The sequence below is a fragment of the Corvus kubaryi genome, unplaced genomic scaffold (assembly GCF_017639235.1).
Source record: "Corvus kubaryi isolate FWS band 111438036 unplaced genomic scaffold, C.kubaryi_AGA036_p1.0 split3-37296, whole genome shotgun sequence".
Lineage (NCBI taxonomy): Eukaryota > Metazoa > Chordata > Aves > Passeriformes > Corvidae > Corvus > Corvus kubaryi.
Window position 1 is genome coordinate 3,733,023 of NW_024582086.1, and position 27,695 is coordinate 3,760,717.

A 27,695-nucleotide genomic window follows, 5' to 3' on the forward strand; every position below is an offset into this window, starting at 1 on the left:
TCATTACTCTAAGCTGAACAACTTCAATGTATTGCAAAGGTTTGTCTTTGGAAGCGGGTTCTAATGCTACTCTTGCACACAGCTATGCTTCCAAAAGACTGGGTTGAGTATCTCTTATTGACACACATCAATATCCCTTCACTCCTAGCAAGCTTCACATGAAGAAACTATCTCAGATGAAAACTCTTTATCTGGCTAACAACCCACTGCATCTGTGTAAAACCTACTCAGAAGAATTATGAAATCCATTTAGTAAGGCCACACAACTTTAAAAGTCCAGTATATTGAATAAAATAATTTTATTTGTATTTAATTAATTTGTTTGTGAAAAACAAAGTTTATGGAATCTGAAAGCTGATGATAATAGGTAACTTTTAACTGAGACTTAATATAGGAGATTCTCTACCCAAAAATATGTCAAACAGTAAGATTATAAAGAACTTCAACGTTCTGTGCTATACTGTATGATATGTAAACAATTTTGAAAATACTTCCCCATTATATATTTTGACACAGTATGCACAAATTTAAAAAAATAAAATTAAAATGAAGTTTAAATGCCTCAAGGGATTTCTTATAAGTAAAGCCATCTGAAAAGCCATTTACAGTCTGCGGTGACAAACTTCCATATAATCATTTCCCTTTTCACAATGCAGAATAACCTGCTGAAGGCAACTCCCTATCAAAGTGATGCCAGCAACACAGATCTGATTGTATGACTCCAGCACTTAAAAGAGCACATTGGTTATACATGGCTTTTAACCCTGGGCTACAATTATGCTACCAGAACTAAATTCAAGTCTAAATCAGTCATGTAGAGAGGTGTGTGTCGTCTGAACGCTGTTTAAAGTCCGTGTGTTCCAGATCTGATGAAGGTGCTGAAGACGCTCTGATGCTCTTGTGCTTACATTCAGGGCGGGATGAACTTTGCAAATACCAGCTTCTCCAATTAATGACAAACCACAGATCCCAAAGTAGGCATGTAGAGCATCTGAAAGAAGGACAGAAAAGAAAAAACAAGATAAAATTTCAGTCTGTAACAGCCAAGTGTTCCTATACTCAAACACCCCCAAGTAATTATAGCCAAGGAAAACAAATAATCAACTGCTATTTTAAACTTGAGTTTTGATGGAAGGAAAACACTTCTGCCCAAAGCTACCAGCATGAACTGAAGTCCAGATTTCTTTTGTAACAACTTGTGCACTACTTGATTTTTTCTGAGTGCCACAGTCAAAAAAGCAAAAGGATTTAAGCATCTGAAAATAACCAGTCCAGAAAGCAAATTTTTTTTCTTGCAAGCATTTTTTGGCTGGTTACTCCATGAGCAGCTAACTACTGAAACAACAAAATTAGTGCCAATAGCTGCCAACAGCAAGACTTAGAGAAATTGAAGAAGCCATTACTTTTCCTAGCTTCCCTCCTTCCTGAGAGATACCCTAAGGACAGGAATTCATGCAGCTTGATCAAGAGATGACTGCTACCAAAATGGGATACTCTTACTCTCCTATCCCATGCTGCTCCTGATGTCCACCTTACACCAGGGTTACATGTGGCACCCAGACCTGCCCCCAGCACTCGAGGTGAGGCTGCCCCAGTGCAGAGCAGAGCAGGACAATCCCCTCCCTTGCCCGGCTGGCGATGCTGTGCCTGATGCACCCCAGGACACGGGTGGCTCTCCTGGCTGCCAGGGCACTGCTCACTCATGTTCAACTTTCCGTTGACCAGAACACCCAGACCCAAGGCCCTTTTTGCAATGGTGCTCTCCAGCCTCTTGTTTCCCAGTCTATCCAGATGCACACCCTGGACTTGCCCTTGTTCAACTTCATACGATTGGTGATTGTTCATCTCCAATTTGTACACTCTGCAAGACTTCTCTGCCCTTGAGTAGCCAACAGCTACTCCCAATTTAGTGTTGTTTGTGAACTTATTTAGTATTCCTTCCAGTCCTGTGTCCAATGCATTAATGAAAATGTTGAAGAGCATGTAACTGAGGACAGACCCCTGCGGAACCCCACTAGTAACAGGTCACCAGTCTGGTGTCACTAAACCCTTTTTGCCCAATACATGAGCCAGTTGGTCACCCATCACATGATGTGTTTACCCAGGCATGTGCTGGACAGTTTGTCCAGAAGGATCCTGGAAGGGACAGTATTGAAAGCCTTAGGTCACAACTGGCTTCCCTTGGTCAACTAGGCAGGCAACCTTGTCATAAAAGGAAATTAAGTTTAAGACAGGATAAGGCACTTCACACACAACAGGCGTTTGAAACAGACTTTTCTGCTCTCCAACTCACAAGGTAACTGTTTCATTAAGATAAACCAAAACACTCCCTCCAAAAATTCCTCCGAAATTCCTCTGAAATCCTAAACTGATTTTCAGGCAAGTGGCAGAAGCAAACCTATCACAAGCACGGTGTTGTCAGTGTGGTTTCACCTCAAAAAATTCTGAACTGTTGTTCAAAATGAAATTATGAAAAGATTAAATAACAGGGCACAGATTCTGAACAGACTCTTCCTTTATCATGACTAAATTTTTGTCTTATTTGGTCAGTTTATCTTCCCTGTACAAAATCCCATGGGCAACACTACTGGCACAAGCTTTGTTTTCACAAGTTTGCAATACCCAAACTGAATTCCAACAACTTTTAAAATGAAGAGATTTTAACATCCTTTTGAATTTTTCCTTCAAATTATCCACTTCCAAAAGCATAATAATTAACTTTCAGATGTATACGTACAACCACAATCTGCAAATGACAGTACGGAACTATGTAAATTTTGACTGTTTTTACATATATCAATGACTTCTCAATAAGCTGAAATGATTAATTTACTAAAGAAACAAATGTTTTAATATATTAAACTCAATTTACAGAGATACCTACAGCACAATATTCCCTTTAAGCAGAACAGTTAAACACATACTAAATAGACAGTGATACTCTTTTAATAGTAATCTAAACGACAACAGTTCACTTCCTCTGTGGCTGTACAGGGAAAAACTTCATCTCCCTCTTTCTACTTCAAAAATGAAAACCTTATTATACTTTGAGGGCTTTTTTTATCTTTTTTCTTTTATGGAAGAGTACGATTTCCCTTACACCTCTCACATGTCTGACTGCTGGAATGCATTTCTTACTTAGAACACACTCACAGTAATTTTGAAAAGTTGTATTACCTGGATGGCTATCTGGCCACTTGGCAAATCCACCAACAAGGCGATCTTGAGTTGACAGGATGTAATTTCGGTTTTTCTCAAAATTTGTATACTGGAATACGTTCAAGAGCTGAAAAGAAATTAGATCGTTACAGTAATATACTAAGTCTTAGCATATTTTTAATACTAGAATTTAGTGCCTATTTTTGAGATAAGCAGCGACAGCACAGACAGCACTAATCTGGTAAACCTCCATTTCCTGCATTTTTGCAAGATGAAAGACATTGGCGCATATTGGTGCACTCGTGTCAAATATCTAACTCTTTCAAGCAGAGAAAATGGTGCTTAAAGAAATCAAAACAAGTGAATAACTATACTTAATAGCTGTTCTGTACACTACCTTCAATGTTGCTCCCACCCAGAAGGAATAGCAAGTGTCTACAGGTTTGTTGGGACGTCCATGGTAGCCATTCTGTTGTCTCATTATACACCATCTTCTTATTCTGTTCAGTTCTTTTTCTGAAAAAACTTCCTCCAGTTTGCCCATCAAACACAGAGATGCAATACCACAAAATGTAGAGCCACCTGTGAAGAGAGAGCAGGGTTTGCAATGCTTTGATGCAGAGATTTTCACTGAAGACTGTATGATCTCAGTCAGAACTTTAACTAAGTTATTAGCAATTAAATCAGTGGACTTTCAGAAGTATGAAAAAGTTAACTTCAAGTCTAAAATTCAAGTAAGTAAGAAGACTCTAGTTCAGCAGGTATGTCAAAAGGGGGGAAAAAAACCCTCAGCCTAGCTCTTGTAGAAATAAACCAGATCATTTTCTTAAAGCTGTTTTTTCTCTCAATGCTGTGCAATTTACATTACACAGCAGTCCAGAAATAAGTAAATGGCATTGGAACAGAAACATTTCTTCATTTGTAACTTAAAAAAGAAAGCCGTTGGGATGCCAGCAATCAGACTGAAGCAGAGATGCCAAAGCCAGTCTCAGACACCATCCCTCAGAGGATATAAACAGACAGAAGTGTCTGGTGAGCAGAAGGAGAAAAAAAATTAAAAATAAAACTTAAAAAAAAAATCAGAGTTAACAGTGAAAAGACTCCTGGACTCTCATGGTTGTAATATATACAAACTGTGCTTCCAAGGAATTTTTTGCTGTCAAGGAAACTGCATGGTATATTAGAACATAAACTCATGTTCTTTGTGTAGGCCGGCCATCACTTTTTAAAGCCCATCAAAATTTATTTTGAGTCTAATACTAATACTTTGATATGATAAAATTAGAGGCTGGGAAAGACCATAAGCAAGCTGCTAACACATGACTTTGGCCCCAGAATTCCTTACAATACCCTGGTGCTGGAAGACCTCTGGAGCTGTAAGGTTATTTTCATTCTGATGCTGAAATGCAGTACAAAAAGGCTGCTGGAGTACTGCTATCTGTTATCACTAACACTCTACAGAAAGTTAGTTAACCAATTGTTTTAATACCAAGGGGTGTAATTTAAATTTTTCAGCTTTATTGATCCAGCAGGAAGGAAACACACAAAATTCTATTAAAGCTCAATACTAAGGATAAAGATAGTAAATATTTTGTAGAATCATAGAATCATTTAGGTTGGAAAAGACATCCAAGATCATTGAATCCAACTTTTGACCAATCACCATCTTGTCAAATAGACCACAGCACTAGATTTAGTATCAGTCACATGAAAGTCAATAGTTCCTCTGTCACAAGCAAACTGCTGCTTCGTAACATAGAAACATTTTGCTGAAAAATACCTTCTTAGTATTTTAAGTCTCTTAGGGATTCCTGTCTTCAGACCTACCAACTTTTTACAAAAATTAATTGTTGCTTCAAGATTTGAGCCCACAACAGATGCTGTATCTATCACAGGAAATCTTTCTAGGTTTTACCAAAGCTGTTGAAATTGGAAATAATCAGTTGCATTGCACAAAATCTCTTGCAGACAAAACCGTCAGAGTAACAATGACACGTGTGGAAAAAGTTTGCTCTGTCAGCAACAGCTGAGATCTACAGCCAACACCTTTCAACAAAACACTCATGAGGTAAGATTAATGGAGGTGATATATTAAGAGCCCATCTATTCAGATATTAAGCTAGCTAAAGGAAGAAGAAGAAGTGATATTTAGAGGCATGTTTTGGATGTGCTCCTCCTCATATCACTTACTTAAAAATCGGAAAAGAAGGAGAGGTATGGCATACCCTGCACCTCTACAGCATTTTCAATACCGGTCTGAAAGGTGTAGAACACTTTTAACATTCTTACCATGAGATTCCAGTCCAGCTCCCTGTGCCAGGCCATTATCATATGACTGAAGAAAAAAAATCCCACAAACCAGTTACTTTAGAACCACGTCACTTTGACAGACATTACAATTTCTTACTTTACTAACAAAATTATCATCAGATCATAGCCACAATTTAATCTCATTAAATTCTGAACCTCCAAAGTTCTTGGCACAAAACAGTTAACAAATCAGCCCTGTTTCAATGCAGGCAGTTTTTATGCCTTTCATGGAATTAATTTTAGTTGTGACATGTGTTAGAAACCTGAAAGTGGAAAAACATATCTTTGCCAAAAAAAAAAAAAGCATGTAAGGCAGGTATAAAAAAAAAAAAGGATGTGTAATCAAAACAAAACAAAATTAAATAGATAATTTAATCTCTCTCTAATCTAAGAGCAGTTTAACATTAAAAAAGGCAAAGTGCAAGGTACTACTGCTGTAGAATACTCAAATCCAAGCAACACTTTAGTAAGAAGCATGTACATCAGGCTTTTAAAAAAATGAGAAGGGAACGAGAAGCAAGAAGAAAATTATACATTGGAATAAACTTAAATTTGCCTATAAAATATTACTGTTAAAAAGAACCGTTACAGTGCTGAAAAATCACTCTGTTATGTGCAACATAAGGAGAAACTCAAGTCTGACAAAGCACCAAGAATATGACAGTTCACGTCTGTCATGAGTAATCCAGGAACAGATGTATATGTAAGAACAATAATCTTTCTTCCCTAAAAATCCATTAAATCATTTTACTTCAAAAGAAACAAAGGATCATATCGGAAGTTATTCATAAAGTAGAAAATGTTTATTTTACAAGAGTTCATAGAATACTTAATAAATTATCTCTGAACAAATACCAAATGGTTTAGTAGGAGCAATGAGGTATAACTTTTGAAGTTAAATTACATAGGTCTTACATATTCTAAATCAACTGCTCAATTAATGATTGGATCAATATCTGATCAGGCAGTTAAAAAGCAGCAAAAATCTTTTCCCCCCCATCCTCCAGGTGCTGACTATGAATTTCTCATGTTTTCTCTAAAGCAGTGGCTAGTAGATACAGGACACCTTGACAAACCACTAATGATTCCCACAGTCCTTACCAAAGAATGGCTACAGGACTATCCTGTCTTTAGAAATTACCTAAGGATTACTTTGTGTATCTGCTTTTAAAGCTGACATTAAGAAAAAAGTAAGCAGAAGTAGACACAGAAGCTACATTAAAACTGTATTCCTAGTTTTGAGTTGTTGCTGCAAGCTGAAGCAACTAAAAAGACTAATATCTGATACACACACTTCAAGCTACAGCTTGATTTCTCAAGCTTGAACTAGTAAATTTTAAGTAATGTCTATGAATTTCTGAATGTTAAAGCACACAGTGTAAGCTCTTCCTTTTGCACTGCCTTTTGAGAATGCAATACAAATGTGCTGCCACACTCCACAGACGCATTAATTGCTAAGAAAAGGCAAGCTGATTAGCAAAGCTATGCTGGCAAAGCTAATTAACTCTACAAACAGCAATTGTAAAAGGAGGTGGCTTGCTTTATGTATGACAAAGTAATTAGCTCTGGAGAAAAGCTGTTAAGTGTGCATCCCAGACACTACTATGTTGGGCTGTACAATTAGCTTCAAATTCTTATAGATAGTAGCTGACCCTTGGCTAACTGATGCCTATTTATTTACAGACAGCAGCTGCTCTTTGGGGACTTCTGTGCACTAAAGAACTAGGGAATACTTTTATTTCTTTGTCCTTTTGAAAAGACTCAAGAAATCGTATGCAAAAGGAGCTCTTGATTACTGCAACATGAGAACTGCATAATTAAATACTATCCTCAGGAAACGTGTAAACCCAGTTGAGCAAAATCTTCACTTCACAGTCTACAAGTTTTTCAACCAGCTTAAATATATCAACAGACCAATATAACTGCATTTGAAGAAGACTATACTAGAAAAAGCAGATGATATTTTTAAAGCTTTTTGCAATTTCTCTACTTTAAGAAAACCAAGCATTGTTGTAAAAAGCAGTGTTATTGAGTCTCTGGAAGTCATTCAAAATCTCAGCATCCTAGTTGCCTTTTGATTAGTGATATATCTGAGTTTTGAAAGACAAGACTCAACCTACACTGATAAAAATCGTGTGTATTTTACTGAGAATAAAAGTGGCCCAGCACTATTTTTGTGATCAGCATTGTATAAACACATTTTAGTCCAATGACAACAACAGGGCTATTTATTCTGTATGAAGATTCAATTCCTTTTAACATTTTAAACGTTGTTTATGTTCCAATCTTCTGCTGTCCTTGACACGCCCAACTACACAAATACACTCTCTCATTCATCTGTATTGAATTGTATGTCACAATTCTTATACTGTATCACTAAAGGCAACAAATTCCAAAGAATAAGCTAAAAAATCCACAATCTTATTACAAAGATTACTGTGTTTAACCAGTCATGCTACTCTCAATCCAGATTAGTTGCACTTCACATGTATGCCAATTTGAAAAACTGAGAAGAGTTCTGTTAACTGCCACATGCTTCATCTAGGTGCAAATGAGTGACAGACAACAGCAAATCAAAACCACACCTTTCTGTCAAAGCAGTTTAGTACTGAGCAGTGCAATCTCTTTTGTTCCACAGTAACAATAATAATTCCATAACAAAAGTGCCAGAATGTGGAGACATTGTAGCAAAACAGGAATAAGCATTTAAAATAAAGCCTATAGCTATATTCATTGTATAATTAGTTACACAAGGAGTAACAAAATAATCTCAAATAGAATTTACTTTGTATTGTTCCATTTTATAGGTTAGTTTTAGCACCATCTACAAAATCTTAATGGGAGAAATCAAGCTAACATTCTTGGATGTCACATGTCACATTCATTGTATTTATTTATGAGATACACTTTAAGAAATACTTGGCTCCTGTGATAGGTAATTGAACCGAAATACATCTCAAGGAAAGTGGTGAAGAGATGAATGAAAGGAAGGAATAAGCACTGCTGTGAAATGATTTTCACAATGGGCTAGTCCCTGAATGTCTGAGATTTCTTCAGACATATCTGCAGCTCTAAATGTGACCAAGCCAGATGCAAAGGTTTTGTGTCTTTTCCTAGAATTGCCAGACACCTTGCAACTGAGTTAATTCACAGAAATACTGGTCTGACCAAGGAGTGCAAACCCAGAAAACACCGACAGAACTAGTGTACATGTGCATGCCAACTCTGCAGTGAATTCAAAGCACACTAGTGGTTTAAAGAAGTTCTACTGAACAGAGTGTATAGTTAACCTACAAATTCACAGTAAACCTGGACAAAAATACAGCATGTCTTGCTGCACATTTCTAAATGCTAGGATGACTGCTGCCTGCAGAACACTGCTTATAGGATCTAAGTTACTCTCTGAGCTAGCCAGGAAAAGACACAATCTTTGTGATCAGTGTCTTCCGAACTTTGACCATGCCATGACTCCAGGTCTACTTTACTGGTGAACTGAAATATTAATATGAGGCCTTCCAAGATGTCTTGCCCTGTTCAGGCTTCAATTACTCATTTTTTTTAAGTGGTATCAATTTTTCCAATAAGGGCATAATGATTGGAATTTGCAGGTACAACAATTAATGCTAAGATCTAGAAGCAAAGTATAAATCTGGTTCAAGATCACACTACACAATAAATCTCCAGTATCATTTCAAAGATCTGAACTTTAAAAATCTCCACTTGCCTGCGCTATTAAAGGCCTCACCTGATGCTCTCTAGTTCTGTCTTAGAAAGAAATAGTTGCTTCTTGCTCCCTTTATTTTTTCAGTGCTACTTGTTACCTTACACACCTCTGTCACACTCTACTTAACAATCTCATGTCCAGAACAAAGACTCCTAGTACATTAAATACTCCTTTTACACAATCTGGTTCATACCTTTCACCATTCAACTCAACTTTCTTTGCCCCTTCCTAGTTCCACCATTTCCTTTGTGATGAAAACTGCACTCAGATATTCACAAGGTTAACTAACAAACAGTGATGTACAGAACTACAATGAGGATTTTGCTCCTGTGTTTTCTTTTGTATTCTTTTGTAATACTTGATTCTCCTTTTGTATCTCTGCAAAGCTATCTGACTAAAGACTGATCTCAGTAAACACAAAGGTCCAGAAAGGGTCAGAGGAGGAAGAATTCTCCTGACCTAATCAGTTTGAGCAAGCAGTCTGCCTAAGCTCCTCCCTCAGACTGTGAAAAGAGAATGGATAAATCACTGTCCTTGGGTGAAACCCACTGAGAGGATTCAGTAGGGATATTCTCATCCTGAGAACCTGTGCTGAGTAAGGTGAGCTACCAACTACAGGAGAAGGGCTCTTATGGGATGCAGGGGAGGAAGATTCAAGGATTGTACAGAAAACGCCCTTGTTATGGAATGTTCTCTGGGGAATGTAGGGGTGCGCACGACTTACTATGGCATGGCTAGGGAAAGGACCAATGGTAAGAAAGCGAAAATCAAAGTAGACTGGGGAAGAACAAGTAAGTGAAAACAGAGGGGAAAAGGGGATAAAAAGTGTCACTAGGGTGTGAGCAGACTGCAGGTCCATATCCTTGTATGACTGAGCCCTGGCCTTGATCACCTTTGTCTGTCCAGGACCATGGCAGTGTGCCAGAAAGCTTCTTGAGGTGAACAGTAAGAAATATTAAGGCATCCAACTACCTCCTTTAAAAATAAACAACAAATAAAAAGCAATTTGGTCTGAAGCAGGAGATTTTAAAGTCTTTTTTTAAGCTTGTTTCTCACATATATTTTACAATCTTGCTGCTGGCAGCAACTACTGAAAATACTCATTTACAACAGAAGTTGTGTGTCATCATAAATTTGGGTCTTCTTTACCCTATGTTTACTGACACTCAGGGAACTGCAATTTTCAAGCTTGCTCAGCTTCTTTAAAAAATTGTATTTCAATGTTGGAAAATGTAACTCAAACTAATGAAACAACATTAAAAAAAATGGAAAGCTCCTTTACTCCAACCAAATATGAAGACAACTTGCACAGACACAGAAAAAAAGATGTGTACATACTCATGAATATTTTTCTTCACTCCAAGTTATCTAATAAATAAATAATGGAGTGCATGACTGGAAACACTTAAGCATGAACTGGTGTCAATAATTAGCTTATTTGAATCAGTACATCTTTTAAAAAGCAGAACTACAGCTCAATGAAACATGAGGATTTTACTGATACAGTGCTTTACGCACCTTCTCTAAGTTATGCAAACATCACACCTCAGTTTCCAAAAACTTGCTTTTGATTTTTTAATTATTTAAAATAAAGAGGATTTTAAATTTAATTTGCAGTGAGCAAACACAGCAAATAAAATTATCTTGCTAGCACACACATTTCATGAAAATACATATGCAAAAAAACAATGTACTTTGTAATTCTCAACTTGCTAGAGCAGGAAGGAAAAATAAAGAAATTACCAGAATACTTCAGTTTGGACAGAGATTATTTTAGCCATAGTTAAGAAGAAAAGCTATAAGCCTTAAAGCATAGAAAGAAATAACATTTTGTGAACACTCACCATACTTCTTCTAACGTAGTCTATCGCTTTCTTCATATCCATGCCTGACCAGTTATCAAGCATGTAGCAGATGCAGGAAGCACAGTACACAAACCTCATATCATTCTCACTTCCTTCCAGCACTGCACAGAAACTGAAAGAAACATTTCTGTCTTTAGACACTGTTTCGGCTGTTACACCAGAAAATATGAAATGCAGTTCAAGGAATTGCGCAGTGTTTTCTTTGAAGATTAGTTTCCAGTAGTCTCATAAATATAACCCAAAGCTACACTAGATTTTCTTCATAGAAGATGTGATTCTAAGCCAAGGAAAATGAATAGAACTATTAACATTTAGGGGCCTGGGTAACTATTTCCAGCAATGTAATGACACTGGTGTTTATTTATTCCAAGATTTATGCTTACGGTCTTTCTCCTATTAGTGTAGATACAGATATATGACTCAGCATTTTACCATTTACTCTTTTGGGCAGAATTCTTTGACTTTCTAGAAATCCTAATAGCTCACAAGGCTTTCCTTCCTTACTGCAACTTCAGGACCAGTTTCCCAGGTATGTATAAAAGTAATTGCTAGTACTACCATTTCTAATACAAATGGTAAATGAGTGTTTCATTTCTTATTGTCACAATCTCACCAAACTCTATGAACATTTTACAATTATTGCACCTGGGCTCTTTTGGCACAATCTCAGATACTCCTAAGATGATGAAGGATGCCCTGATTTGGATGCTTGTATCAGAAAGTGGCCACCAGGACCAGGGCAGTGACCATCTGCCTGTATCAGGCACTGGTGAAGCCACACCTCGAGTGCTGTGTTCAGTTTGGGCCCCTTACAACAAAGAAGACACTGAGGTGCTGGAGCATGTCCAGGGAAGGGCAGTGGAGCTGGGAAAGGGTCTGAAGCACAAGTCTGATGAGGAGCAGCTGAGGCACCTTTGAGTGTTCAGCCTGGAGAAAAGAACACTGAGAGAACACCTTATCACTCTCTACAACTACTTGAAAGGAGGCTGTGGGAAGGGTTGGTCTCCTCTCCCAAGTGGGACAGAGGAAGTGGCCTCAAGTTGCACCAGGGGAGGTTTAGACTAGGTATAAGGAAAAATTTCTTCATCAGAAGGGTTGTCTAGCACTGGAAGTGGCTGCCCAGGGAAATGGTGGAGTCACCATGGCTGGAGGTATTTAAAAGACATGTAGATGTGGTGTTTAGGGACATGGTTTAGTGCTGGATTTGGCAGTGCTGGGTTAATAGCTGGACTTCATGATCTTAGGGTCTTTTTCAACCTAGATGATTCTAAGATATACAAAAATAGGTAAAAGGTTGAATTACCTGTGACAATAAATAAACCTTTAATTGTTTCTTCTGCTTGGCAAGCCTCCATTTGGTTCAAAGAACCAGTCAGTCAGTATCCTCTGATGACTTAACAACTTGCAAGAAGCCAGCATACATATTGGCATATGTTCTATGACTGATACAGTTGCCAACCAAACTATTTGCTTATAGAACAAAAAGATTATAGCTACTTTTTAAAATAACATGTTTCTTATGTTTCATTCCACATGTGGGTTGTGAAAGCTGCAGAATATAAAGTATCTTTTACCTTCCATCCTCCAGCTGGAGAGCTCTCAGTCCTGCCAGTATGGCATCTTTATTTACTCGACTTAAATCATCCCCAAGAATAACCAGACATGATAGTCCTGTGTAAGTCATTGCTATGTGTCCACTATCATAGGGATGAGATATACCTGGACCCTAAAAAAAGAGGGAAAAAATAGAAATACTGAAACATCACAAGATCTTATACTACAGCAAATTTTTTTTTTTTTTTTTTTTTTTAGTCAAGAGGCAAACAAACGACTTTTCCCTTCACTCATTACGGTTAAACTGAAGGCATCCTGCTCAGCTTTCCTCGTCAAACTGAGCTACTGCATAACTCTGCTAACCTTCTAAATTCTTGGTCAGCAGGAAGCTTTGGAAAAAAGCTTTGCCAAGAGCTATATTTGTGCAACAGTTAAGCAAAAAGATGGGATGTCTTCAACTGTGCCTAAGTTTGTCCTGACACACCACTGGGCATTAGCTTCCTGGCAGCTGGGTAAGCACTCTTAAAACAGTCAAACCTCTGGAGGGCCCCTTCCTCCAGCAAAGATTTTACAACACAATGATCTACAAGGAGAAAGCAGTGTGAGAGATTATTAATAATCTCTCTGTCAACTGAAGCAATACCAAATTAGCCACTTATCTACTTTCATCTATTTTAAAATAATAATCAGAGTTAAAGTACTTATACACCAAATAATCACAAAAACATAAAATATCCTGAGTTGGAAGGAACTCACAAAGATCACTGAATGTCAACTGAGAACCTAAAATGATAGCTAAATGCTGACTAGTCCCACAATACAAATAACAGAAATGAGCAGGGGATTGATACAGCTGTGCTAAAATTATTATTTTTCCTTATGGTATTTTATAGGCCCATCCTGGACTGTACCACTTCATGAAAACAGAGACCACATGTAACAAGATGACTTTGGATACTTGGGATGGTTCAGTTGGGAGCAACTGCAAGGTAACTATTTCAACAGAATAAAAGCTATTTCAATGCTGAGTAGTAGAGATAGATTTTCAAATGATATTTTACTAGCATTATTGTCTAATCAGTTGTAATTCTTATTTTGCAATTCATCCTAAAAACACAAGAAAAAAGCAGCATAAAACCAAAATTTAGTATTATGTTATGTGTAACTGGCATTTTTCAGGCAAGTTATTATTTCCAAAGCCAAAAGGTTTTGCTTCTAGTAAGAAACTGGGAGAAAAATTGTTACTAGCCACCAGACAGCAACAGACTGCTCTCACACAAGGGAATCAAAGACGGTTGGGAAAGGGAGGCAGAAAACAAGGTGAAATGGCTTCAGCAGCACTGAAAAAGCTATGTAACAGAGAAGGAGAAGAGGAGAGGGAGTGCTGAGACCTGCACCTCCTCTCCCTTATTCCTGGTCCTGGACCCTCTCTTGAGAAGGGGACACAAATCTCAACAGCTCCCACTCCCACCCCTGTGCTGCCAGTGCCCCCATCACTGCCTCCTACCCTGCACGTTAAACAGACATATAGGGCACATTAAATTCCTTTTGTAAGGAATTTACAAATTCTCTGACTGACCTGAGCTAATGCACTGGTGCAGACATACTCTGAAAAGACAATAAAGGAAGTATGGCCAGGGCCTCTTCTCTATGCACTTTGCTTTTGTGGTAACTACTCTGTAGGTCCCACAGGAAACAGATTTACTTGAATCTCAGAGATGGAGTAAAGAGTTCTACTCTATTGGCATTACCATCATGCTCTCCACAATCTCAGCCTTCTTTAAAAGAATTAACACTTAAAGATGTAAGGTGAGGGGAAGCTTTCAAACACTTGGCTCATCGATGTGACAGTGTTCCCCACTATATAATTTAGAACAGCTATTAAAATGTAACTCACAGCCACCAAGAATTCCCACTGTCCACTGCAGAGAGAGCTAAGAAACTCTCTCTACTGTAGAAGCATGGGCAAGATCTCGTCAAACACTAATAAAGAATGCTACTGAACATACACTTGCACTGGCGCAGTCCCACTTTCAAGAAACTTTCTTCTCACACCTGGCACTGTTGCCCCAAGACAGGATTCTTTCGCCCAGGGTGCCAATCCACACATGGAGTTTATTAGATTTGACATGTTTGCACAGAGGTGTGTGCTGGGTGCTAAGTACACAAAGCAAACACACCTGGTTACAGCCAAGAAGCATTGATTATACTTTCAGAATATGTAAGTATGCAGTTATCTAATTTCTAAATACATGCCTACTTAATAGCTGTTGGACAATTTTTTGCATACTTTGATGTAAAGGTACAATGTAATTTATGTTTATTGCAGATGTTCAGTGGGTAGGGGTCTTCACTTGGAGCTGGTTAGCCTAAGCCTTAGAGGTGTGTTTTTCACATTATGATGATTTGAGTTCATTTAAAGCACACGATTTTAGCTGATTTAGCTAATTTGAGTAAAATTTACGGTACGTTGCCAAACGCAGTGTGTAGTCGCTAATTCAAGATATCTCTGCTTTTGTGATCTCTTTACTTGTTTCAAAACTGTTCTGCAAGATCTTGCCATTTCTCACTTCATAGAACCACAGAATGGCCTGGGTTGTAAGGGACCTTAAGGTCATCTAGCTGTAACTCCCCTGCCATGGGCAGAGACACTTTTTCGTAGATCATGTTGTACAGGTCCCCTCAAAATATATTATAGAGATGTCTGCTTAAAATAAAAAAAAATACATAATACAGAGATATTTTAGCCCAGGCTTACCAGGGTCTTTATAGTATTTATTTTAATCTTAAATTTACTTTTGTATTCTACTTATTGTTATCTTCTCTGTGATTCACTCTGCAAAATATTTTTAACTATTCATCTCTCACCAGTATGAGTGTTGCAGCCTTACAATGTTGTGTGAGGAATACAAAAGAAATATTTTTTCCCCAAGTGAAAGCTATGTTAATTACCACAATCTTACATGCAGCTTACTTGCAGCTATTGGCTTTCAATTTAGCTCTAAAACTGATTCACAACACTTTAAACAGACTGAAAAGACTTATGCCCATCTGAAACTTTGAGGAGACTGTTCACCCCTAAATTAAAAAGCTAGTTTAAACTTCAATAACACCAAATCAGAGAGAGTGCAAAATCTAGAGCCACTTCAGTATATAATTATTTTCTAATTCTAAAATTAATCATGTTTTAAATGTGATGACAGAGGAGTCACTCGTAGCCCTCATTCACACTTAAGACTGTTACAGTTTGTGAGGGCTGTGTTCTGAGTTGGTGAAGTGGATATGCTTTAATTTTACTTTTGCTTCTGTCCCAAAAAAGCTGAAAAGACATTACCATCAAACACCACAAATGCAACAGCCGTAACACCTCAACTCCCAAACCAAACCCAAACAACCTATCCTTTAGTAAAGTTGGATATTCCAACATAACCCTTGCTCTTTTCTACTGTTTTGAAAGGTCCCTACTGACCAAATAGATTTGGCTATCTCTGATACCACTGACTCAGAGTTCAAGAATGAAATCACTCTAGCAGCATGTAATAAACAGCAAATGTCAATGCAAATCCAAAATACTTACAGGCTTTTCAAAAAATATTTTTCAAGGCAGATTTAACAGAATGTTTTTAAATAATGAATAAAGAAAAATGATGTGACTGTAAACAAATCTCAGAGTCATAGCAGTGAATTTCCAAGCCTTTTTTTCTGAGTTATTTCAGAACATTTCAGGCAACAGTACTGGAAATGCTTTAAACCTTTCTTGGCCAATAAATCAAGCAGATGCAATCCTTCAAATGCAGATACAATGAATAAAGCACTGCAATGCTTAAATAAAAACCACATCCACATGCAAACAACTTTCTAGAGATAGTGACCTTGTAGCTAATTTCCACAGGTTACACAATTCCACCCCTTTATCCCAACTGTATATTGGCCAACACATTCTAAGACACTAATGGATTGCAACATATTTCCAGTCAAGATAGTATTTCAGTATGAAGCATATACTATAGGAAGCTGAAAATTAAAACACCACCAAATGTTGGGAGGGGAAAACAATGCTTTGCCAATATTACACACTTTCTGTTTTCATGGCCCTTTACAAGATCTCAGAACTATATCCAGAATAAACCCTTCTAGCATCATACACTGGGGAGGATGTGAAAAAGGTTTCCAAAAGTATGCACTGATACAATGTACTACACTGTAGAGCTGCTAAAGGTGGGATACAGCTGGAAAAGAAATGTAGAGTCCAGTGTGCAGGAAGGACTGCGAAAGTACAGTAGCTCTGTCCTGTGTTTGAGAGTGAAGAATCAAATCTCACTGAAAATTGGATGAAAAATCCATGAGAGCACTAAACTAGCCTCTGCTAACCTCCTTCCTCTCTTTTATTAAAGGCACTTTCTTTTCATATGAAAGTTTAACTCTCTTGAACCTCAGTTCATTGGGCTTCAAAGCATCCTCTCTTACAGTCATGACAAACAGGGATGAACAGAGCCTTGCCTAAGTCTCCGGGGGTACCAGGTACAATCAAATACACATGATTCAACACAGGAAGAGAAATACCAGTTGCACTTGCAGCACTGACTTTGGAAGAAACAGTCAGGCCCAGCCTATTAATACATGGCTCCCTGGCTCATGTCACTGCCAAGATTTTAGGTGTTTTTTTGACAATGGGATGGCCTACATGGCACCAGACACATTGGCATCAGATGGGATTCACCCTTCTCAAAGGACCTGGACAAGCTCTGGAAGTGGGTCGTGGGAACCTCATGAGATTTAGCAAGACCAAGTGCAAGGTGCTACACCTGGCATAGGACAACCCCAGAGTGTGAGAAGAAGAGAAGCCATTGAGAGCAAAGGACCAGGGAGGTGTTGGTGGATGAGAGGCTGGATGTGACCCAGCCATGTGCACTCTGCCCAGAAAGCCAAACATGTCCTGGGCTGCATCCAAAGCAGCGTGGGCAGCAGGGGAGGGAGGGGATTCTGCCCCTCTGCTCCTCCCTGCTGAGACCCCATATGGAATGCTGTGTCCGCCCTGGGGTCCTCAGCACAGGAGGGATGGGAACTTGTTGGAACACATCCAGAGGAGGCCACTAAGTTCACCAGAGGGCTGGAGCACCTCTCCTATAAGAAAAGGCTACAAGAGTTGGGATTTGTCAGCCTGGAAAAGAGAAGGCTTTGAGGTGACCTTTGTGGCCTTCCAGTTCCTGAAGGGACCCTACAAGAAAGATGGAGAGAGACTTTTGACAAGAGCATGTACTGACAGGACAAGGGGGAATGGCTTCAAACTGAAAGAGGGCAGGTTTAGATTATGTATTAGAAAGAAACTCTTTACTGTGAGGATGGCAAGACATTGGATTAGATTGTCCAGAGCTGTGTAATCCACACCCCTGGAATTGTCCAAGGCCAAGCTGGATGAGGTCCTGAGCAATCTGGTCTAGTGGAAGGTGTCCCTGCCAGTGGCAAGGGGATAGGAGCTAGATGATCTTAAGGGCCCCTTCCAGCCTGAACCATTCTATGATACCAAAGAACAGCACATTCTGCACCACTTAATTAGGGCTATTCTGCCCTTCTCTACCTCATGACAGCTCCTCAGCTAGAGAAGTCTTCATTCATTAGTAAAAGACCAGAAAAGGAGGAAACTGCACTGAGATAAGCCACAATTTGTATGTCAATTTCTTCACTGCTGTGAGAACTGAAGTTCTAGGTATCATTTTCGTATGTTTCTCAGGCACATTTCTTAAAAGTTCTGCAAACATTTCACTATTAACAGTACAAAATTCCCTGCCTTCCAGACATTCTGTAATCATGCAGTTAATATTATAAAAAAGACACAAGATCATTTATTGCCTAATTTAAAACATTTCACATATACATTCTTAACTGACCTTGGAGGGATTGAATGGCATCCCTAAATATGAAGAGCCTCTGAATCCACAGCGATTCATGTTTGATCCTGGAAAAGATTAAACAACACTCAACTAACTTGTTTTGTTGAAACAATCATTATAAACCATAATTCTCTAATGAGATCAAGATCTGTTAGTTCAACACTATCCACAGCCTTAATACAGTGTGCATGTGTTTCGCAGTTCTCAACCTTAGTTTGTTATCTCTCTGATTAACAAAAAATTAAACAAATAAAATCACAAGCAAACTTAACTTACTTACTGCTGCAGTGACAAAACACAAAGCATCAGATTTTCTTTTAATTAGTTGGAAACACAGCTTGTATCACCACAGACTTGTCTTCTATGCTCACAAGAAAAAAAGAAGAAAAGGACTGCTCCCCTGGGAAAATGGGCAGAGTTAACATATTTTTTTATTCCTCTCTGGATTCCTGCCTGGTAATACCGTCTGTTCCCAAGCAGAACTGTTTCAAGATACTTCGCAACATGTTCAAGGACAAACAATTCGCAGTTTTAAGTACATTGTAGCTATCAAACATTTCTGTCAGTGATTCAGTGTAATTTGTTTCAAATGTGTCACAATACCTGAACATGTAGCACATAGAAGTGTGAACCACACACTGTCAACAGTTAAGTACAGCTTTGCAGGGCTCAAACTTGCTTTTGCATGGCAAAACCTCGGTTGCTTACTGCTCGGTGTCTGAAAGTAAAAACCTAATGAATGCCACAGTTAAACAGCAGCTGGCTGTTCTTAAATCCTCTCCATGTTTTCTAAGTTATACAGCCATTAATCTAAAAAATCCTCACGGATATTAGGGAAAATTGCACCAGAATAAATAAGAATTAATAGTTATAAAGCTGAAACTCTAAGTAACATCACTATGCAATATGGCCTACAAGCTCTGGTATAACTTACCAGCATATTACCTTCTAAATATAGTCTGTATATATGCAAACTTTAAACTAGAAAGGTTTTATTAGCCTAAGAATTTCTACTTGGCCTAAAGTACGCAACTTTCTCTGCAAGACAAGTCTTTGGATCTAACTGACATGGAGCAAAACACCTACAATTCTCCACTTCCTCTACAGTTCAGTCAAAAGTACTTTTAAATGATGCTACACACGTAACAAAAGCAACTTCAGCCTGCTGAAAAGCTGGTGTGCCATAGTCAGATCCACAAAGAGGAAAAAGAAAGAGTATCTGTATTTGTAGACAAAAAAAAATTTCATAACTGTTTTTTTTATTATAATCTAAACATTCTCATAAGAGAACATTTGTCTGTTCACTCCCAGAGTCAAAAACTTGCATTTCATGTTGCATCAGCCTCTGGAAAGCACAAAAAAATTGAATGCGTTTTAAAGACTAATCTAAGGTCTTGAAGGACACTGCCCAAAAAAAATCACAATTTCAAAAATGCCACAATGTGAATTAATCAGTAAGAGAAGACCTAGAATTCCTGCCTGGTAATTCCCAGATTCCCTAGGTGACATCATGGGAAAAAAAACCACCATTCACTTTCATTTTCAGTAAAAATGAATCTGCGTCTTAAGTACTTAAACAAACTAGAACACTCACTTTGAAATGATACTAGTGCAGAAACCCTTCATCCAGAAGAGAGCTGCTATGCTACTAACACACAGCTATCCAGGCCTGCTGCAAAGGGAAACATGCTACAACCAAGACAGCGCTGAAGTTGAACAGAACTCAGCTGATAGTTGCTAGATGGAAGGATTCATCCCAGAAATACTGATCCCCATCACTGGCCTTTTGGAGTGTAGCATATAGTTATTATCATAGTAGAAATGACAGCGTGAACCGCAAGTTTCATGCTACTAGTGTTTTGTATGCTGTCAGTGGGTCGCTTTGATTGTCTTCTGAATTCACAGATAATATACAAATAGATTAAAAATGAAGTACATTAGTGAAATCATGCCCTATTACTCCCTTTAGATGTTAAATTTTCATGTAGTATTTGAAAATCTTTTCTGTGCTACTAAACTTCTATCAACTAGAAAACAGCATTTGCAATTTTAAAATGTTGGAGTTTTAAATGCATTACTGTCAATTTAAAATCTATTTTGACTCTTTCTGTCAGTACTTCTGATCTCCCATTCTAAACTTCTCACACTGGCTCCTAAGAAAAACAGAAGACCAGCATGCCCTTTAGGGCAAACTTTAGGGCAAACTTTGCAGGGAATTTTATCCTGTCCTCAAATGCATTAATCTGCCTGCAATAGATGCTTCCTAGACGTTTGGTATTACAAGTGAGTTGCTAAATCTCTAGTCACAATACATGCAGTAAAAAATAGAATTCTTAGTTGATAAAGGAAGCATTAAAACAGGAAGTGAAAACAGCTTGTTTTTACCACATGACTCTACAACACTGATGTTGTGTCTCAAAATGGTTTTTTAGCATCCTGTGAACATACAAGCTCAAAATCAAATGGGAACCAAAGGAGAGTTACAGGAAATTACTGTCTTTCAGTTTATGAAAGAAACCTGATAATGTGAAATAGAATTTTCTGTGAAGTTGGTTTTACTATTTTATTGCAAAGCACTCATACTTCTCATTTTATGTAATAGTTTAGTATTGCTAATCCAACTCTTTACTTTCTTGAAACAAAAATGGGCTGTGAGAATCAGAAATAGAATTAAAAATGAAATACACTCAAATTAAAAGGACAGGATCACAGCTTATGTCCCCTGGGAAAAACCTGCTAGAGTGGCCAGTTCAGCTCCAGCAGTTTGCTGTGCATCAGTCCAACTGCAGCTATGAAATGGTACCACCTGCTGTTCACTTCCACCATTAACCTTACTCAGCCACTTTCTGCAGGAGCTTAAGACAGAGCAAAAAGTAATAAATATTTCATGAACTGCTGTGTAACTACTGCAAGCTGAACAAAACACATCTGGAAAGACTCTTCTCATTTGACAACTAAAGAAAACCGACCCTTTCCAAAACCAAAAGACTTCATGCTTAAATCAAGAGCTGCAACTTTCCTGTGAAGAAAGAGGTTACTTACGTGTCCTTAAGCCAGAAAGTCATTAAGATATGTAAAAGAGCTTCAAGTGATGACCACAGAAAACTTATCCTAAGAGCTCTTTTTTTACAGACAGAGCGTTTTCGTTATTTATATTTCATGATTTCTCTTGCAGGGAAGGATTGATAAACTTTTACCACTACTTTTTCACATTCAGATTATCCATGCATTCCTCTGGCTGCAAGGGTTCTCTCCTTTTGCTAAGCACAGGAGTTTACATACATTATTAAAATCTTATAATATATTAAAAAATCATAGCTTTAACATAGGCTGATTCAGTCAGTACATCCAGATAAAAGTAAGCATAAGCTCTTCTCACTGAACTAGAGCTTGTAATTGTTCCTGTATATCAAAGCACTACAGTATGTCACCAAATGCAAAGTTGAATTCTCTGAAATGGAAGTCCATTATACATCCAGATAAATACTTCAAATGTAGCCATTAAAGAAAGTTATGTTGGAGGAAAATTTGTATTTTTGCTCAAGAAACTCAGGATCAGAAAGCTCAGATGTATCAATGATTTGAACAAAGTCAATGTCATTTTATACATTTTTTTTTGGTACTGCCACATAAGAAAAAAGAATCATTAATACAAATCTAAATTTAGACTTTGATAGAACTAAGTTTTAAGTCTGTCGTGTAACATATTGGTTTTCAGTCTGTTATCCATGGGTCCTGGGGATTCAGACCAACAAATAAAATATGTTTCAGTGTTCCTTTCGGTTCCATTTCCTAGTACATCAAGCTAGTGAAGCATCCAGCTGTCAAAAAGTACAATTTTCTTCCCTCTCCCTCAGTGGGCTGGCACTGGGACTCCTAATCAACACAGTTCACCAATGCAACACAAAGCTAACCTTCTGTTAGATAAATAAATGCATGTTTTTCTGCCACTTCAGCAAGCTCTCAAGCAGGGTCAAACAAATGCCACTGCTCCTATGGGGGAGGATGGTGGATGAATATGGCCAAGCAGTGTGCTTCCACTGTGTAATTTAGATTACTTGAGTACAAAGCTCTGGATTCACTCTCTTTTAAAAGTGCTGAACTGGCTTTGAATGTGACTTGCAAGAAACTGGAATACATCTTCCTTAAATTGCTACGAGTTGCACTTTAGGTAGGTAAACTTGAAATTCTGTCAAGAAGCTGCACTATGAGAGGAAAAACAGCAAAATACTGATATGGTAAGGATCTTAAGAACAAGCAACTAGTTAAAAGAGGGTCTTTTGTCCCTTTTCCAATTTCACTAACACTTCAAAAAATACGTTTTAATCTAAAAACATATCATTTCTGGTAAGGCTTGTAAAAGAACACCCTCCTCAAAACGAGAAAAAAAAAGCACTTTTTAAGATTTCAACTTCTTTCTAAAAGGAAACAGAATGAGGTCTTCTTGCAGTGAGCACACAAACAAAACCGAAACACGTATTAGTTATGCACCTAAGCAAAGCATTTACTAAAAGGGAAGGAAAGGTAACAGTGGCCAAAGCCTATGCAAGATAAAGCCAAACTATTTAGTGTGAGTTACAGAAGACAGGGGCCCTTCAAACAAGCAGAAGGCAGCAGTAAGTTGAAGCATTCAGCTAAAAATATGTTTCCGTTTGAGGGTCAGTTTGCACATGTGACATGCCATTCCCTCCGAGTAAGAAATGGTATTGAGCCAGTCTCTGGAAGACTTGAGCTAAAATTATGGTACCTAAAGGACATTATTTGTTTGTATCACAGCTACAATAAACCCACAGAAGAATACAGTCTATCCTGACAGACCTTAATCTTCAGTTTCCTTAAGTGCATTTTGATTAGGCTGACAGACCATTTATTTGTTTTCTTACTCAGTAGATCAAGATCTCACTACTTAAGTATCAGTGAACTTTAGTTTCACATAACATTTCAAAGGCTACAAACCTCTGAAGTGAAGCTATCATTAGCCATCAGATATATTACATCTATGACTAAATACAAACATGGCACCTAAAACTATCACAGCGTATTGTGAGACTTCATCTAAGAAGTGCTCTAAACCATGAAATTCTAAATTTTCTAGAAGGTTCTGTAACACTGCTGTTGGGTTGACTCCAAACAGCAGCTGAGGCAAGAAAATAGAGATGGAGAGAAGACTCACAGAGCGAGACAGAGACAGTTTGACAGGTGAAGCCAAAGTTCTGGGCACCCAGCAAAGCAAACTGGGAATTAATTTACTACATCCCATCAGCCAAGCACATGTATAGCCACTTCCCAGAAAGCAGGGTCTCAGCAGGTGTAAGGGTTACTCAGGAAGACAAATGCCAGAGTGACAAACACTTCCCCCTTTCTCCCTCTTTTCCCAAAAGCTTTTATTGCTGAAAATGATGTCAGATGGTGTGGAGTGTCCCTCCAGTCAGTCCTGAGGTTAGCCTGGGTCAGCTGTCCTGACTGTGTCCCCTGATATATCTGCCATGGGAAAAGGAGTGCAGAGGAGGCAAAAAGAGCCAGCCTTGACTGGCACTGCTCCGCAATAGCTGAAAGACTGGTGGTTGCCAACACTCTTTCAGTACCAGGCTCAAAACACAGCAGCTTAGAGGCTACTATGAAAAAAAAGGAATTCCAGCCCAGCCAGTACACTTACTATAACAGTTTTTGATAAAAATAAACAGACACTAAGTTTGCAAAGCATCAACTGTTCTGTCTCCCATCCACTGGAAAAAAGACTGTAAGGCAGCAGTAGTTCTCAAAATAATTTGAGTTTACCATCTTAAAAAAAATGCTTTAAATAAAAATCAATTTAAGTGCTGTGCATAAAGGAATCTTTGGAGGGACAAATGTGAAGTGCAGAAAAATTTATTTTTCTAATAAGTATTTCAGGAATTCTCTTTTTGACTGATACCGAACTTTAGAAATTCAACCACTGATGCAATCAAGAACAAACCCCAAGATTCTGCAAAAACATATTCCCATTTAAAATGTAGCTTTTAAACTGGTTTTCAGTCCCAGAGTCAAACTTAGTGAAGAGTTCTATCAAGTACAATAGAGTTACTTTAGACTGGTGGAATTCATCATTATAAAAAGTATTCTAATTTAAATGTTTAAAAACCAATATTCCCTGGAAAGAAAGATTTATTAGAATGCATGAAAAAAATGCTGCAATAGCATGTTTCTTTAAAAGTAAAATGTTGTGCTTTCTTGGTCTTGTTTTTTTTTTTTAACCTGGACAGATTCCAACCCATCAAGTTAGCAATCGCCTCTTTAACTAGAGATGCAGGAGCACTTTGAAACCAGAAACTTCAGTGCCGTAGCCTACCACAGTTCAGTTACTTCTTCAAAGAGACCGAAAGAGGGAGCAGGAGCTCTGCTGCTGGGAGGCTGCCAATTAACAAGCACTGCACCCACCAAGGATTAAAAAACAGGGAGCCAATGCGTTTTACTGAAAGGAGGTATTACAGGAGTGTAGGTGTTTCCTTCTTCACATTTAGTCATCCAATTTCCAACCTGCTGCTATCATCATCATTTACATTTTGCACTTTCTATCGTCCAACAGAAAAAGCAAAAATGAAATACAAATAATGCTAAAGTTTCAGTAGTCAAGCGACCAGATAAGAGCAGTGCTATTACCAAAAGCATAAGAAGTTATTACAGTATGATACAAAAATGCAAGACTGAAGGGAAGCTTGGTCTTCTAGTGAAAAGAAGAAAGCACAGAGTGCACTGGCAAAAGTGCCCTCCCCAAAACTCCCTTCAGTTTAATAAGGGGATGATAGCTAGAAAAAGAAGGAGCACATCTCCGCTGAAACGTTAGTCTCCACATCTGCATGCTGAGATTTTGACTGCCCTCCCTAGGAGGCTCTAGACAAGAGCAATATTCTGAACTTTGGCCATGTAGAAACCCTCAGAGAATTACTGCTTACTGTCAAAGACAAACAAACAGAAATGCCCGTTCTGATCTCTCTTCTTGCAAACTTCCCTGTTCTTTTGGAATGAAGTCCTGAAGACTGCGATAAAAGTCACAAAGTGAGCTACTCCTAAAAACAAAGCATGTACACAGTGGAAAGATTTTTTAACAGTAAGGCACAGGAACCTTCTAATCATTAATAAACTTTGCAGGAATAATTATGTAATCCAAATTTTCAAGAATCAATCCTGGAATACAACACAAGAAAAAAGAAATCTATTAGAACTAATTTCTGTCGTGGATCTGATGGTTTCTAAACCTCCAGAGTAAGAAAAAGGGTTTTTTTATTACTGTAAAAATAAAGCATCAGCAGTCCTGATTTCCATATGCTTACTTCATAAAACTGATTTTAGAGACCTAATTTGTAGTATATAATTAGACAAGATAATATAAAGGAAACACACAATTTTCTTTCTACATCCATCCGAAGTGCATGTTCACGATTTTACAGACAGGCACCTGGAATTGTCTTTGCTCTGGAGACCACCAGCCTGGAGCTATGCCCACACCAGCATTTAACATCCCAGCACCTTCTGTCATAAAGCAGCAGTGCCTTGCCCACATCTCCCTCCCTCCTTCCAACCCCTTCTACTGCTACCAGCCATTCATCTGGGCTGCCACAGAAAAAACCGCCACCACCAACTAGCCTACAGGAACAGCACCCCCTAACTTCTGTCAAGTCACCAGGAAAGGGACGTTTCCTGTGTGTTCCCTCACCAGCTTGATCTGCTGTGCAATCTGAGGAAAACTGGGATTCAGCAGCAGCACTATTCCTTCTCAAAACCTTGGGTGAATTCAACCTTCACAGATCTAAGGAACAGATCTTTCTTTCTCAAGCAGGGACTGTGTTTATCTTTTTTGCTTCTTACCCTTAAACCTCCAATTTCCCAAAAGCTGTTGTAAATAACCACACCTAAGATCAGAGCTCCTGGCATTGGAGTGGAAGTCAATATAATCCTAGTATTAATAGTATTCCTATTAGACTTGTAATACTTTCACAACATATCCATTTCTTTTAGAACCAGGTGAAACATTCCTCTGAGATGCCTAAAAGTGCAACTTCATTATACTATTTTAAACTGGCTTATGTTCAAATTAATTTCTGGTTTTTCTAGCTTTATTATTTGCGAGGGAGCTATTTCCAAGATCTGCTCAACATCACTACCTGAAATTATCAGGACAGCACTTCAGGAAGGTCAACCTTGTATTTTATAAAAACAAGAGCCATCCACTATTCCCCAAGTAAAAAGCAAAAGTAAAGATGTTAATATCAATAAAAAAACTAAAAACTCACTCACTGTCTTCTGTGGGAAGGACCTGCAGGGAATAAATCCATTCTATTATATCATCTTTGTTCACCACATCTAAGGAATCCAACATATCCAGACCAGAGAGTGCGAAAAATGCAATTGTCAACCTAAAAGAAAAAGATAAGACTTACACTTCCCACCATACATATCATGGGGAAATTAACAAATGGTTGCAGCAACAGATACCTCTATGAATTCTCAGCCTTTGACAGTGGTGCAACACAGAGCCTAGCTCAGAGTACATGAAATTTATCTACTGGACAAAATAATGTTCTTTGTACTGAAAACATTTCTCTGTCTCAACAAGGTTTTTCATATAAGCTGCCCCTCCTTTTATATAATAATGACATGTCAATTCAAAATTTACCTAAGGGCCTGTCTACCTGAAAAAAAAACCCCCCAACAAAACAACCCACTACAAAGTAAACTAGGTTATGGTATTAACATATCGAGCACTAGCTCTCTGTGAAGAATTCTTACACAAACAATCCCCTAAACATGCATTAGGTGCATATGCAAGGTAACCCTTAACTATAGTAAGCTGCCTCTCATTGTGTCCCAAACCCAACTTCGGATGCTTAGATGTCAGTGTCAAACAGCAAAGCCTATTTTGTAAGCAAACAATGTATGAACAGGCATGTAGGATGAATTAACATCTAGAGGTACTTATTTCTGGTCCTTGGGTGTAAAGCAGGCTACATGACTACCTTACTTAAACATCTAAAATTAAGCATGTCACATTCAAGTCTCCAACAGAGCAGTGAAGTAGCTAGCATGCTGAATGTCCTTCTTTCCTACAGCTTGCTTCCATGAACATGGGCTATCATACCTGCTAACTAACACCTTCTTTGCTAGGTTTGTCTTAGCTTAAACTATTGCAGCCACCCACGGCATGGCCCTCCAACA

General features: G+C 38.2%; 1 protein-coding gene and 1 long non-coding RNA gene across 2 annotated transcripts in view; one reads left to right on the forward strand and one right to left on the reverse strand.

Moving 5' to 3' along the window:
• Nucleotides 1-280: 280 nt before the first annotated feature.
• The window catches only part of PGGT1B (protein geranylgeranyltransferase type I subunit beta), a 32,238-nt gene continuing 4,823 nt past the window's right edge, over nucleotides 281-27,695 (reverse strand). Inside the window, 9 exon segments of the mRNA XM_042015244.1 lie at nucleotides 281-854; nucleotides 857-991; nucleotides 3,178-3,286; nucleotides 3,557-3,741; nucleotides 5,449-5,494; nucleotides 11,038-11,170; nucleotides 12,633-12,784; nucleotides 18,501-18,568; nucleotides 26,778-26,896. Of these exon segments, the coding sequence (XP_041871178.1) occupies nucleotides 811-854; nucleotides 857-991; nucleotides 3,178-3,286; nucleotides 3,557-3,741; nucleotides 5,449-5,494; nucleotides 11,038-11,170; nucleotides 12,633-12,784; nucleotides 18,501-18,568; nucleotides 26,778-26,896 (991 nt within the window). The 3' untranslated portion in view covers nucleotides 281-810.
• On the forward strand, nucleotides 13,032-26,806 carry LOC121658373. Its single transcript, XR_006013940.1, has 3 exons — nucleotides 13,032-13,124; nucleotides 13,506-13,601; nucleotides 24,746-26,806. It is a non-coding gene; the product is annotated as an uncharacterized LOC121658373 (long non-coding RNA).